Below are 15092 nucleotides of genomic sequence, written 5' to 3'. Positions count from 1 at the left end.
CTATCCAACTTACATATCTGGTTTAGCCCCTCTCCCTCTCCAACTTACATATCTGGTTTAGCCCCTCTCCCTCTCCAACTTACATATCTGGTTTAGCCCCTCTCTCTCTCCAACTTACATATCTGGTTTAGCCCCTCTTTGTCTCCAACTTACATATCTGGTTTAGCCCCTCTTTGTCTCCAACTTACATATCTGGTTTAGCCCCTCTCTCCAACTTACAGATCTAGTTTAGCCCCTCTCTCTCTCCAACTTACATATCTGGTTTAGCCCCTCTCTCTCTCCAACTTACATATCTGGTTTTAGCCCCTCTCCCTATCCAACTTACATATCTGGTTTAGCCCCTCTCCCTCTCCAACTTACATATCTGGTTTAGCCCCTCTTTGTCTCCAACTTACATATCTGGTTTTAGCCCCTCTCCCTATCCAACTTACATATCTGGTTTAGCCCCTCTCCCTCTCCAACTTACATATCTGGTTTAGCCCCTCTCCCTCTCCAACTTACATATCTGGTTTAGCCCCTCTCTCTCTCCAACTTACATATCTGGTTTAGCCCCTCTCCCTCTCCAACTTACATATCTGGTTTAGCCCCTCTTTGTCTCCAACTTACATATCTGGTTTAGCCCCTCTCCAACTTACATATCTGGTTTAGCCCCTCTTTGTCTCCAACTTACATATCTGGTTTAGCCCCTCTCTGTCTCCAACTTACATATCTGGTTTAGCCCCTCTCTCTCTCTCTCCAACTTACATATCTGGTTTAGCCCCTCTCTTTCCACTCCAACATACATACCTGGTTTAGCCCCTCTCTCTCCAACTTACATATCTGGTTTAGCCCCTCTCTCCAACTTACATATCTGGTTTAGCCCCTCTCTCTCTCCAACTTACATATCTGGTTTTAGCCCCTCTCCAACTTACATATCTGGTTTAGCCCCTCTCCCTCCCCAACTTACTTATCTGGTTTAGCCCCTCTCTCTCTCCAACTTACATATCTGGTTTAGCCCCTCTCTCTCTCCAACTTACATATCTGGTTTAGCCCCTCTCCAACATACATATCTGGTTTAGCCCCTCTTTGTCTCCAACTTACATATCTGGTTTAGCCCCTCTCTCCAACTTACATATCTTGTTTAGCTCCTCTCTCTCTCCAACTTACATATCTTGTTTTAGCCCCTCTCCCTATCCAACTTACATATCTGGTTTAGCCCCTCTCCCTCTCCAACGTACATATCTGGTTTAGCCCCTCTTTGTCTGCAACTTACATATCTGGTTTTAGCCCCTCTCCCTATCCAACTTACATATCTGGTTTAGCCCCTCTCCCTCTCCAACTTACATATCTGGTTTAGCCCCTCTCCAACATACATATCTGGTTTAGCCCCTCTTTGTCTCCAACTTACATATCTGGTTTAGCCCCTCTCTCCAACTTACATATCTTGTTTAGCTCCTCTCTCTCTCCAACTTACATATCTTGTTTTAGCCCCTCTCCCTATCCAACTTACATATCTGGTTTAGCCCCTCTCCCTCTCCAACGTACATATCTGGTTTAGCCCCTCTTTGTCTGCAACTTACATATCTGGTTTTAGCCCCTCTCCCTATCCAACTTACATATCTGGTTTAGCCCCTCTCCCTCTCCAACTTACATATCTGGTTTAGCCCCTCTCCCTCTCCAACTTACATATCTGGTTTAGCCCCTCTCTCTCTCCAACTTACATATCTGGTTTAGCCCCTCTTTGTCTCCAACTTACATATCTGGTTTAGCCCCTCTTTGTCTCCAACTTACATATCTGGTTTAGCCCCTCTCTCCAACTTACAGATCTGGTTTAGCCCCTCTCTCTCTCCAACTTACATATCTGGTTTAGCCCCTCTCTCTCTCCAACTTACATATCTGGTTTTAGCCCCTCTCCCTATCCAACTTACATATCTGGTTTAGCCCCTCTCCCTCTCCAACTTACATATCTGGTTTAGCCCCTCTTTGTCTCCAACTTACATATCTGGTTTTAGCCCCTCTCCCTATCCAACTTACATATCTGGTTTAGCCCCTCTCCCTCTCCAACTTACATATCTGGTTTAGCCCCTCTCCCTCTCCAACTTACATATCTGGTTTAGCCCCTCTCTCTCTCCAACTTACATATCTGGTTTAGCCCCTCTCCCTCTCCAACTTACATATCTGGTTTAGCCCCTCTTTGTCTCCAACTTACATATCTGGTTTAGCCCCTCTCCAACTTACATATCTGGTTTAGCCCCTCTTTGTCTCCAACTTACATATCTGGTTTAGCCCCTCTCTGTCTCCAACTTACATATCTGGTTTAGCCCCTCTCTCTCTCTCTCCAACTTACATATCTGGTTTAGCCCCTCTCTCTCTCTCTAACTTACATATCTGATTTAGCCCCTCTCTCTCTCCAACTTACATATCTGGTTTAGCCCCTCTCTTTCCACTCCAACATACATACCTGGTTTAGCCCCTCTCTCTCCAACTTACATATCTGGTTTAGCCCCTCTCTCCAACTTACATATCTGGTTTAGCCCCTCTCTCTCTCCAACTTACATATCTGGTTTTAGCCCCTCTCCAACTTACATATCTGGTTTAGCCCCTCTCCCTCCCCAACTTACTTATCTGGTTTAGCCCCTCTCTCTCTCCAACTTACATATCTGGTTTAGCCCCTCTCTCTCTCTCCAACTTACATATCTGGTTTAGCCCCTCTCTCTCTCCAACTTACATATCTGGTTTAGCCCCTCTCCAACATACATATCTGTTTTAGCCCCTCTTTGTCTCCAACTTACATATCTGGTTTAGCCCCTCTCTCCAACTTACATATCTTGTTTAGCTCCTCTCTCTCTCCAACTTACATATCTTGTTTTAGCCCCTCTCCCTATCCAACTTACATATCTGGTTTAGCCCCTCTCCCTCTCCAACGTACATATCTGGTTTAGCCCCTCTTTGTCTGCAACTTACATATCTGGTTTTAGCCCCTCTCCCTATCCAACTTACATATCTGGTTTAGCCCCTCTCCCTCTCCAACTTACATATCTGGTTTAGCCCCTCTCCCTCTCCAACTTACATATCTGGTTTAGCCCCTCTCTCTCTCCAACTTACATATCTGGTTTAGCCCCTCTTTGTCTCCAACTTACAAATCTGGTTTAGCCCCTCTTTGTCTCCAACTTACATATCTGGTTTAGCCCCTCTCTCCCTCTCCAACTTACATATCTGGTTTAGCCCCTCTGTGTCTCCAACTTACATATCTGGTTTAGCCCCTCTCTCTCTCCAACTTACATACCTGGTTTAGCCCCTCTCTCTCTCTCCAACTTACATATCTGGTTTAGCCCCTCTCTCTCTCCAACTTACATACCTGGTTTAGCCCCTCTCTCCCTCTCCAACTTACATATCTGGTTTAGCCCCTCTCTCTCTCCAACTTACATATCTGGTTTAGCCCCTCTCTGTCTCCAACTTACATACCTGGTTTAGCCCCTCTCTGTCTCCAACTTACATATCTGGTTTAGCCCCTCTCCCTCTCCAACTTACATATCTGGTTTAGCCCCTCTCTCTCTCCCCAACTTACAAATCTGGTTTAGCCCCTCTCTCTCTCCAACTTACATATCTCGTTTAGCCCCTCTCTCTCTCCAACTTACATATCTGGTTTAGCCCCTCTCTGTCTCCAACTTACATATCTGGTTTAGCCCCTCTCTCTCTCCAACTTACATATCTGGTTTAGCCCCTCTCCAACTTACATATCTTGTTTAGCCCCTCTCTCTCTCCAACTTATGTTTGTTGTTTAGCCCCTCTCTCTCTCCAATCTTCACACCTCTTCTTCAAATATGTTGGCATCTGTGAATTTGGATCAGTGTCTGTATCAATTTGATGGATCGCTCCGTCAACAGTTTACTTAATCCTCTCTGTCCATATGGCCTTTATTATGTTAGGTCATAATGTTATCAGAGGACATCAGATGTACAGAATGATCGTTTACAATACAACATCAGCCTAACACAGGTGTCCTTAATCAGCAAGAGGATTACAGTAGCGCGTTAACCGAGTGATCACACCCCCTTTAAATCCCTGAGCCCTAGCTAATGTCGCGGCCCTGTTTTGTCTCTTGGTTCTAGTCGCAGCGCCGCGTCACGTTTCACCTGCCAGACGGTTCTCAGGAGAGCTGCAGTGACAGTGGGCTGGGGGACCACGAGCCCACGCTCCTCTCATGCCCTCTCCCTCTGGTGCAGGGCCAGGCGCAGGAAGACTTCTACCAACAGGCCTCCCCGGACAAGAGGACCGAAGCCGACGGGAACTCTGACCCCAACTCTGGTGAGTGAGTCACCTGGTTTCCTGGTCTGCTGGTTTGCTCTCATCCTCTTCTCCCCACTTCTCTCCACCTCTGACCCCAACAGTCTGTTGGTCTAGTCTACTCTCCTTCTCTCCTTCTCTTCACCTCTGACCCCAACAGTCTGTTGGTCTGGTCCTCTCTCATTCTCTTCACCTCTGACCCCAACAGTCTGTTGGTCTGGTCTACCTCCTTCTCTTCACCTCTGACCCCAACAGTCTGTTGGTCTGGTCTTCTCTCCTTCTCTCCACCTCTGACCCCAACAGTCTGTTGGTCTACTCTACTCTCCTTCTCTTCACCTCTGACCCCAACAGTCTGTTGGTCTGGTCTTCTCTCCTTCTCTTCACCTCTGACCCCAACAGTCTGTTGGTCTGGTCTACTCTCCTTCTCTTCACCTCTGACCCCAACAGTCTGTTGGTCTGGTCTTCTCTCCTTCTCTCCACCTCTGACCCCAACAGTCTGTTGGTCTGGTCTACTCTCCTTCTCTTCACCTCTGATCCCAACAGTCTGTTGGTCTGGTCTTCTCTCCTTCTCTTCACCTCTGACCCCAACAGTCTGTTGGTCTGGTCTTCTCTCCTTCTCTCCACCTCTGACCCCAACAGTCTGTTGGTCTGGTCTACTCTCCTTCTCTTCACCTCTGACCCCAACAGTCTGTTGGTCTAGTCTACTCTCCTTCTCTTCACCTCTGACCCCAACAGTCTGTTGGTCTACTCTACTCTCCTTCTCTTCTCTCCTCTTCATCTTCTCCTTCTTCTTTTCTTTCCTCTTGATCTTCTCCTCCTGCCCTCTCCTCTTCTTCTCAGACAGGAAGGTGAAGCATCCGTGCAAAGAGACATTTTACAATTACTTACATTTCATACGTTTCCTTTGTCTTAAAACTTTATCACCTGTGTTCCAACCGGAAGATGTAGGACTACATCAATCCCAGAAACCTTTAGCCAGATAAATTAAGTCCTAAAAGAGGAGAGAATAGAGGATGTTTAGAGTCTCCCAGTTTGGGGAAATGTGTGAAAATAACCTTCTTAATGAAATGTAAATTAATGTAGTGTCATTTGATCTCTTTAAAAGCGTGTTCGTGAGAACTTTTATTTTACACTCATTTTAATGCTCAGTGTTAATGTACTGTCCTCCAACCTGCTTCCTGTTAGATACTCCCAGGTGTACAGAGGAGTTCCCCGTAGTCTACTCACCTATTTGTGAAGCTCATTGGATTTATTGAGAGATGATTTCCCAGTTGGAGACCCGGCGGCATGGCGCAGACCTGAAATGTTTAACTTTCAACTAGAAGTATTTCTAGTGGGAATGTTCTCCGACCCACTTTTCACCTTTTATCATTAAGAGGTGAGGAGAGAGGCCGTAGATAAAAAATCAAGAGCATAGCCCAGAGGTCGGTACAAAACTGACTGTTAGGGGTGAAGGAGTACCGCAGTACATCACCCAGAGGTCGGTTGTTTGGGTGTAGGGCCTGATCAGAGCCTGAAGGTACGGAGGTGCCGTTCCCCTCACAGCTCCGTAGGCAAGCACCATGGTCTTGTAGCGGATGCGAGCTTCGACTGGAAACCAGTGGAGAGAGCGGAGGAGCGGGGTGACGTGAGAGAACTTGGGAAGGTTGAACACCAGACGGGCTGCAGCGTTCTGGATGAGTTGTAGGGGTTTAATGGCACAAGCAGGGAGCCCAGCCAACAATGAGTTGCAGTAATCCAGACGGGAGATGACAAGTGCCTGGATTAGGACCTGCGCCGCTTCCTGTGTGAGGCAGGGTCGTACTCTGCGAATGTTGTAGAGCATGAACCTACAGGATCGGGTCACCGCCTTGATGTTAGTGGAGAACGACAGGGTGTTGTCCAGGGTCACGCCGAGGCTCTTAGCACTCTGGGAGGAGGACACAAGGGAGTTGTCAACCGTGATGGCGAGATCATGGAACGGGCAGTCCTTCCCCGGGAGGAAGAGCAGCTCCGTCTTGCCGAGGTTCAGCTTGAGGTGGTGATCCGTCATCCACACTGATATGTCTGCCAGACATGCAGAGATGCGATTCGCCACCTGGTTGTCAGAAGGGGGAAAGGAGAAGATTAATTGTGTGTCATCTGCATAGCAATGATATGAGAGACCATGTGAGGATATGACAGAGCCAAGTGACTTGGTGTATAGCGAGAATAGGAGTGGGCCTAGAACAGAGCCCTGGGGGACACCAGTGGTTAGAGCACGTGGTGCGGAGACAGATTCTCGCCACGCCACCTGGTAGGAGCGACCTGTCAGGTAGGACGCAATCCAAGCGTGGGCCGCGCCGGAGATGCCCAGCTCGGAGAGGGTGGAGAGGAGGATCTGATGGTTCGCGGTATCAAAGGCAGCAGATAGGTCTAGAAGGATGAGAGCAGAGGAGAGAGAGTTAGCTTTAGCAGTGCGGAGAGCCTCCGTGACACAGAGAAGAGCAGTCTCAGTTGAATGCCCAGTCTTGAAACCTGACTGATTAGGATCAAGAAGGTCATTCTGAGAGAGATAGCAAGAGAGCTGGCCAAGGACGGCACGTTCAAGAGTTTTGGAGAGAAAGGAAAGAAGGGATACTGGTCTGTAGTTGTTGACATCGGAGGGATCGAGTGTAGGTTTTTTCAGAAGGGGTGCAACTCTCGCTCTCTTGAAGACGGAAGGGACGTAGCCAGCGGTCAAGGATGAGTTGATGAGCGAGGTGAGGTAGGGGAGAAGGTCTCCGGAAATGGTCTGGAGAAGAGAGGAGGGGATAGGGTCAAGTGGGCAGGTTGTTGGGCGGCCGGCCGTCACAAGACGCGAGATTTCATCTGGAGAGAGAGGGGAGAAAGAGGTCAAAGCACAGGGTAGGGCAGTGTGAGCAGGACCAGCGGTGTCGTTTGACTTAGCAAACGAGGATCGATGTCGTCAACCTTCTTTTCAAAATGGTTGACGAAGTCATCCGCAGAGAGGGAGGAGGGGGGGGGAGGGGGGAGGAGGATTCAGGAGGGAGGAGAAGGTAGTAAAGAGCTTCCTAGGGTTAGAGGCAGATGCTTGGAGTTTAGAGTGGTAGAAAGTGGCTTTAGCAGCAGAGACAGAAGAGGAAAATGTAGAGAGGAGGGAGTGAAACGATGCCAGGTCCGCAGGGAGGCGAGTTTTCCTCCATTTCCGCTCGGCTGCCCGGAGCCCTGTTCTGTGAGCTCGCAGTGAGTCGTCGAGCCACGGAGCAGGAGGGGAGGACCGAGCCGGCCTGGAGGATAGGGGACAGAGGAAATCAAAGGATGCAGAGAGGGAGGAGAGGAGGGTTGAGGAGGCAGAATCAGGAGATAGGTTGGAGAAGGTTTGAGCAGAGGGAAGAGATGATAGGATGGAAGAGGAGAGAGTAGCGGGAGAGAGAGAGCGAAGGTTGGGACGGCGCAATACCATCCGAGTAGGGGCAGAGTGAGAAGTGTTGGATGAGAGCGAGAGGGAAAAGGATACAAGGTAGTGGTCGGAGACTTGGAGGGGAGTTGCAATGAGATTAGTGGAAGAACAGCATCTAGTAAAGATGAGGTCAAGCGTATTGCCTGCCTTGTGAGTAGGGGGGGAAGGTGAGAGGGTGAGGTCAAAAGAGGAGAGGAGTGGAAAGAAGGAGGCAGAGAGGAATGAGTCAAAGGTAGACGTGGGGAGGTTAAAGTCACCCAGAACTGTGAGAGGTGAGCCATCCTCAGGAAAGGAACTTATCAAGGCGTCAAGCTCATTGATGAACTCTCCAAGGGAACCTGAAGGGCGATAAATGATAAGGATGTTAAGCTTGAAAGGGCTGGTAACTGTGACAGCATGGAATTCAAATGAGGAGATAGACAGATGGGTCAGGGGAGAAAGAGAGAATGTCCACTTGGGAGAGATGAGGATTCCAGTGCCACCACCCCGCTGGCTCGATGCTCTAGGGGTAGGCGAGAACACGTAGTCAGACGAGGAGAGAGCAGTAGGAGTAGCAGTGTTATCTGTGGTAATCCATGTTTCCGTCAGCGCCAGGAAGTCTAGGGACTGGAGGGTAGCATAGGCTGAGATGAACTCAGCCTTGTTGGCCGCAGACCGGCAGTTCCAGAGGCTGCCGGAGACCTGGAACTCCACGTGGGTCGTGCGCGCTGGGACCACCAGGTTAGAGTGGCAGTGGCCACGCGGTGTGGAGCGTTTGTATGGCCTGTGCAGAGGGGAGAGAACAGGGATAGACAGACACATAGTAGACAAGCTACAGAAGAGGCTACGCTAATGCAAAGGAGATTGGAATGACAAGTGGACTACACGTCTCGAATGTTCAGAAAGTTAAGCTTACGTTGCAAAAATCTTATTGACTAAAATGACGAAAATGATACAGTACTGCTGGCTGGTGGAGTAGGCTAGCTAGCAGTGGCTGCGTTGTTGACTTTGAACGTGTAGCTGGCTAGGTAACCTCGATAGTTTCAGTACTACACCTTGTCATGATACAAAGCAACTTTGTAGCTAGCTAGCTAACATAACACTAATCAAGACGTTCCTTGTAATGTATTTAGTTTCTACAATGCTGCTCGTCGGTAATAGTTGGCTGGGTTAGGAAAAATGGCGTCGCGGGGGACGGAAATAGCTGGCTAGCTAACCTCGATGGCTGGCTAGCTAACCTCGGTAATTACTAAACTACACAATTATCAAGCTATGACAAAGACAACTAAGTAGCTAGCTAGCTAACACTGCACTAGTCAAATCGTTCCGTTGTAAAGTATTAGTATCTACAGCGCTGCTAGTCGGTAACGGTTGGCTAGCTAGCAGTGGGTTAATGATGACTAGGTGTGTTGACTAAGTCTGGCGCCGCGTCGCGGCTGGCTAGCTCACCTCGATAATTACTCAAACTACACAATTATCTTAGATACAGAGACAGCAAAGACAACTATGTAGCTGGCTAACTAACACTAACACCACACTAATCAAGTCGTTACGTTGTAATGTAATAGTTTCTGCAGTGCTGCTAGTCGGTAGAAGTTGGCTAGCTAGCAGTGATGACTAGCTAGCTAGCAGCTAGCAGTGTTGACTACATTAGGAGGACGAAGATAGCTAGCCTCGATAATTACTCTAAACTACACGATTATCTTTGATACAAAGACAGCTGTGTAGCTAGCTAAGAAGAATTGCTCAGATCAAACAAATCAAGCCGTTGTAATGTAGTGAAGTGTAATATTACCTGTGGAGCGAAGCGTAGTGCGACTGCTCGCTCCAAACCGGAAGCTCCAAACCGGAAGCTCCATCACCCAGAGGTCGGTACTAAACTGACTGTTAGGGGTGAAGGAATACCGCAGTACATCACCCAGAGGTCAGTACCGCAGTACATCACCCAGAGGTCGGTACTAAACTAACTGTTTGGGGTGAAGGAGTACCGCAGTACATCACCCAGAGGTCGGTACCGCAGTACATCACCCAGAGGTCAGTACTAAACTGACTGTTAGGGGTGAACTAGTACCGCAGTACATCACCCAGAGGTCGGTACCGCAGTACATCACCCAGACGTCGGTACTGTATAACATCATGCATAACTCAAGCACATTCAGTAAACAGCATGGCTGTGATAGATATGGTTTTTCACCCAAAAAAAAGCTGGTTGAGAAATTTAAGACCAAAAGTACACATTTATTTTTTCTGTAGCTTTTTTGGTGAAGTGTCTGTAACCTGGGTGACACCTATATTCTGTAAATGTGACGCTTGACTCAACTGTATTTTGTATTTTGCTATAGCGAAGGTGGTTCCGTTAGTTGTCAGGACTTAGACCTGTAATCAACAACACTTTAATTGGAAGGTTTTTATGTCGGCTTTGTGCTAAATGTTCGTCACGATAGAGCTAACATTGTAGCTGCACACTCCAATTAACAACAAACCAATTAAGTTAAGACTTGTAATTAATTAGAGAACACGGCCAGAGTGCCATATATCCTGTTTTTTTTTGTTTGTTGTTGAATTATTGGACAACAGCACTCCAAATCTGTGTCACAAATGGCACCCTATCTCCTGCATAGTGTACTACATCTGATTAGAGCCCTATGGTGAATACTAGTGCACCACGTAGGGAAACAGGGTTTCATTTAGGACAGAGCCTACGACTTGCAACATCTATCACGGGTCAGCAGCAAACTACATGCCTTTCACGCAGTTGACAAAGTCCTTTTCATTATTAAGTCCCCTGACGTTCCAGGTAATCACCTTGGAATATATATACATAAATTAGGGCTATTGATTTCACCCACTCCTCGCTTTCTACCAATGGAAACATTAGTTTAACCTGTTACACTAATCAACAAATCCACTTCCTCGTGTGTTTATAATAAAGAACATCAAAAAGGTTGACTATTGATTTAATTATCACGCCGTTGTAGCAATGAAAACATATTGAGTCAGTCAATATGAAATTGTTTGTATCTCAAATTACTTTTTTCGTGTTTCTTCATAATGACGGTAGGCTAAAGTTATTATTTAGAGGTGAGGAGAGAGCAGCAATATCTAAGGTATCAACAGGCTGATCTATAGCATTGACCGTTTTCTGAGGTATCAACAGGCTGATCTATAGTATCAATATCTAAGGTATCAACAGGCTGATCTATAGCATTGACTGTTTTCTGAGGTATCAACAGGCTGATCTATAGTATCAATATCTAAGGTATCAACAGGCTGATCTATAGCATTGACCGTTTTCTGAGGTATCAACAGGCTGATCTATAGTATCAATATCTAAGGTATCAACAGGCTGATCTATAGCATTGACCGTTTTCTGAGATATCAACAGGCTGATCTATAGTATTGACTGTTTTCTGAGATATCAACAGGCTGATCTGTAGCATTGACTGTTTTCTGAGATATCAACAGGCTGATCTATAGCATTGACTGTTTTCTGAGGTATCAACAGGCTGATCTATAGCATTGACTGTTTTCTGAGATATCAACAGGCTGATCTGTAGTATTGACTGTTTTCTGAGGTATCAACAGGCTGATCTATAGCATTGACTGTTTTCTGGGATATCAACAGGCTGATCTGCAGTATCAATATCTAAGGTATCAACAGGCTGATCTATAGCATTGACCGTTTTCTGAGGTATCAACAGGCTGATCTATAGTATCAATATCTAAGGTATCAACAGGCTGATCTATAGCATTGACCGTTTTCTGAGATATCAACAGGCTGATCTATAGTATTGACTGTTTTCTGAGATATCAACAGGCTGATCTATAGCATTGACTGTTTTCTGAGATATCAACAGGCTGATCTATAGCATTGACTGTTTTCTGAGGTATCAACAGGCTGATCTATAGCATTGACTGTTTTCTGAGGTATCAACAGGCTGATCTCTAGTATTGACTGTTTTCTGAGGTATCAACAGGCTGATCTATAGCATTGACTGTTTTCTGAGATATCAACAGGCTGATCTGTAGCATTGACTGTTTTCTGGGATATCAACAGGCTGATCTATAGTATCAATATCTAAGGTATCAACAGGTTGATCTATAGCATTGACTGTTTTCTGAGGTATCAACAGGCTGATCTATAGTATTGACTGTTTTCTAAGGTATCAACAGGCTGATCTATAGCATTGACTGTTTTCTGAGATATCAACAGGCTGATCTATAGTATTGACTGTTTTCTAAGATATCAACAGGCTGATCTATAGCGTTGACTGTTTTCTAAGATATCAACAGGCTGATCTATAGTATTGAACTGTTTTCTGAGATATCAACAGGCTGATCTATAGTATTGAACTGTTTTCTGAGATATCAACAGGCTGATCTATAGCATTGACTGTTTTCTAAGATATCAACAGGCTGATCTATAGTATTGACTGTTTTCTGGGATATCAACAGGCTGATCTATAGTATTGACTGTTTTCTAAGGTATCAACAGGCTGATCTATAGCATTGACTGTTTTCTGAGATATCAACAGGCTGATCTACAGTATTGAACTGTTTTCTGAGATATCAACAGGCTGATCTATAGTATTGACTGTTTTCTAAGGTATCAACAGGCTGATCTATAGCATTGACTGTTTTCTGAGATATCAACAGGCTGATCTATAGCATTGACCGTTTTCTGAGGTATCAACAGGCTGATCTATCGTATTGACTGTTTTCTGAGGTATCAACAGGCTGATTTATAGCACTGAGCGTTTTCTGTCAAAGAAATAAGATGAACATGTAAATGTACATGTAATACACTTAGAAAAAAAGTTGCTGTCTACAACCTAGAATGGTTATTCGGCTGTCCCCATAGGAGAACCCTTTTCAGAACCCATTTCGATTCCAGGTAGAACCCTTTATAGTTCCAGGTAGAAACCTTTAATGTTCCAGTAGAACCCTTTAAGGTTCCAGTGGTTCCAGTAGAACCCTTTAAGGTTCCAGTAGAACCCTTAAAGGTTCCAGTAGAACCCATTTAGGCTCCAGTAGAACCCTTTAAGGCTCCAGTAGAACCCTTTAATGTTCCAGGTAGAACCCTTTAATGTTCCAGGTAGAACCCTTTAAGGTTCCAGTAGAACCCTTTAAGGTTCAAGTGGTTCCAGTAGAACCCTTAAAGGTTCCAGTAGAACACATTTAGGCTTCAGTAGAACCCTTTAAGGTTCCAGGTAGAACCGTTTAAGGTTCCAGTAGAACCCTTTTAGGTTCCAGTGGTTCCAGTAGAATCCTTTTAGGTTATAGTAGAACCCTTTCTGTTACATCACAGAGAATTCAAAAATGCCTACTTGATGTTATCCAAACTTAATTTCATCGGAGAAGACATATTCCTTCAAAATCTGAAGATTTGTTTTTTTGAACGTCCTGTTATTAAAATGGAATTAGGTAGCCTTTCCTTGCAAATTGCTGCCGCAAGGCATCAGTTGGAATCAAACGCTCACTTCAAATTTGACAACCAAATAGAGGTAATGCAATAGAAGATTTGTCTTTAATATATGTGTTTTTAATCATGTTTATTTTTTTATTTATTTTAATACAAAAATTACATATTCTCATGAGATATGTGTTCCATTGCAATATTTTTGACTGGGTGTTTGATACACATGTCTGTTAATTAAATAGAGATATCAACAGACTGTAATCCAACTAGTGCTCTCTACTCTGACAAGTGTGTGTGTGTGTGTGTGGTGTGTGTGTGTGTGTGTGTGTGTGTGAGCGCATGTCTCTGCTTTCTGAGGAGTTTGAGAAGCATCGCCCCCCCCCCCCCCCCCCCCCCCCCCCCCAACAGAGGAATTCCTCATTTCATGATGAGACTACTTCATTTGAATGCCTCAGCTCTCTAGACACTTCTTAGGCATTGTGTGTGTGATGCAGGCAGGTATACACACACATACACACACACACACACACACAAGCACGTGCATACACACCCGTACACTCACACACAATTTTTGTATTCTTTCCTTACAGTGCACTTCTTCTATTCAGGATACAGACTGATGAAAAGGAAAGGTTGGATTAATTAGTCAACCACTTATGATAGACTGATTCACATAACAGAGGTCTCCTCTCCTCTTTGTCACAATATTTTAGTCCAGTCAATTCACCTTTGAACTTTTAAGTATTTGTGATTTCCTACATATTGTTCTTCCTTTATAAAAGATGAAGAAAATATAAAATATTTATTGGGTGAAAAGCCAAAATGTGCAGCCAAATATGTGTCCTCCTGCCACAACCTGAGGGACAGCCAGTGAAAAGTGCAATGTAATGTGGATAATATTTCCCATGTAGTTTAGTTTTGTCTTTCATTCCATGTCATGTGTCTTCTCAGTCACGGTGACACTGGTCTACTACCATCGCTTTAATGTATTGTTGTTCTGATTAATATTGTAGTTGTAGTTGTTGTTAATGGTAATCCCATGTCCACTACTACTATTATTATTGCTGTTGGTCACACCATTTATTTATATATAAATATATATATATATATATATATATATATATAAATAATATATTTATTTTATTTTTATTTTTCGATATGTATACTTTGACAATGTAAGTAATAATGAACTTGCCATGTCAATAAAGTCAATTGAATTAATTGAGAGAGAGAGAGAGAGAGAGAGAGAGAGAGAGAGAGAGAGGCTTGGCTCCTGAAAGACTGAGAGAACCATATTGGGGCTAAAGGGTAGATTCCAGGATGCAGAGAAACATAACAACCTCTCTCTCTCGGAGCTCCATCATCATCAGAGAGGTGAGGTGTTTCAAGGCACTGCATTCAGCTTCACGAGGTGATAACTCCATTTGGTATGTGGTATTACAGATGTTTGGTCCCTCTTAGGGATCTGGTGATGAAAAACAAATAACATATAGCTGAGAGAGAGAGAGAGAGAGAGACAGGGGGGAGAGAGACAGGAGAGAGAGAGACAGGAGAGAGAGAGAGAGGAGACAGGGGGAGAGAGAGACAGAAGAGAGAGAGACAGGAGAGAGAGGGGGAGAGAGAGAGAGGGGGGAGACAGGGGGGGAGAGAGAGAGAGGAGAGAGAGAGGGGGGAGAGAGAGAGAGAGAGGGGGGAGAGCGAGAGAGAGAGAGAGAGGGGGGAGAGAGAGAGAGAGAGAGGGGGGAGAGAGAGGGGGGAGAGAGAGAGAGAGAGAGAGAGAGGTCTTAAAATCTTAATGAACTTTTAGAGTGTAATGTTTACTCTCCTTCCTTGGCCTCCAACTACTCTTAAATGCAAGTAAAACTAAATGCATGCTCTTCAACCGTTCGCTGCCTGCACCTGCCTGCCCGACTAGCATCACTACTCTGGACGGTTCTGACCTAGAATACGTGGACAACTACAAATACCTAGGTGTCTGGCTAGACTGTAAACTCTCCTTCCAGACTC

General features: G+C 45.3%; 1 protein-coding gene across 1 annotated transcript in view; it reads left to right on the top strand.

The window, feature by feature from the left end:
• The window catches only part of LOC106575880 (protocadherin-9), a 601426-nt gene that overhangs the window by 441408 nt on the left and 144926 nt on the right, over positions 1 to 15092 (top strand). The window contains exon 4 of the mRNA XM_082963751.1: positions 4092 to 4287. Within this exon, the coding sequence (XP_082819877.1) occupies positions 4092 to 4287 (196 nt within the window). The remainder of the gene's footprint in view (positions 1 to 4091; positions 4288 to 15092) is intronic.

The sequence above is a fragment of the Salmo salar genome, chromosome 17 (assembly GCF_965601325.2).
Source record: "Salmo salar chromosome 17, fSalSal1, whole genome shotgun sequence".
In the NCBI taxonomy this organism is placed as follows: domain Eukaryota; kingdom Metazoa; phylum Chordata; class Actinopteri; order Salmoniformes; family Salmonidae; genus Salmo; species Salmo salar.
The sequence above is the reverse complement of the archived record's forward strand: the minus strand, read 5'-3'. Positions and strand labels throughout refer to the sequence as shown.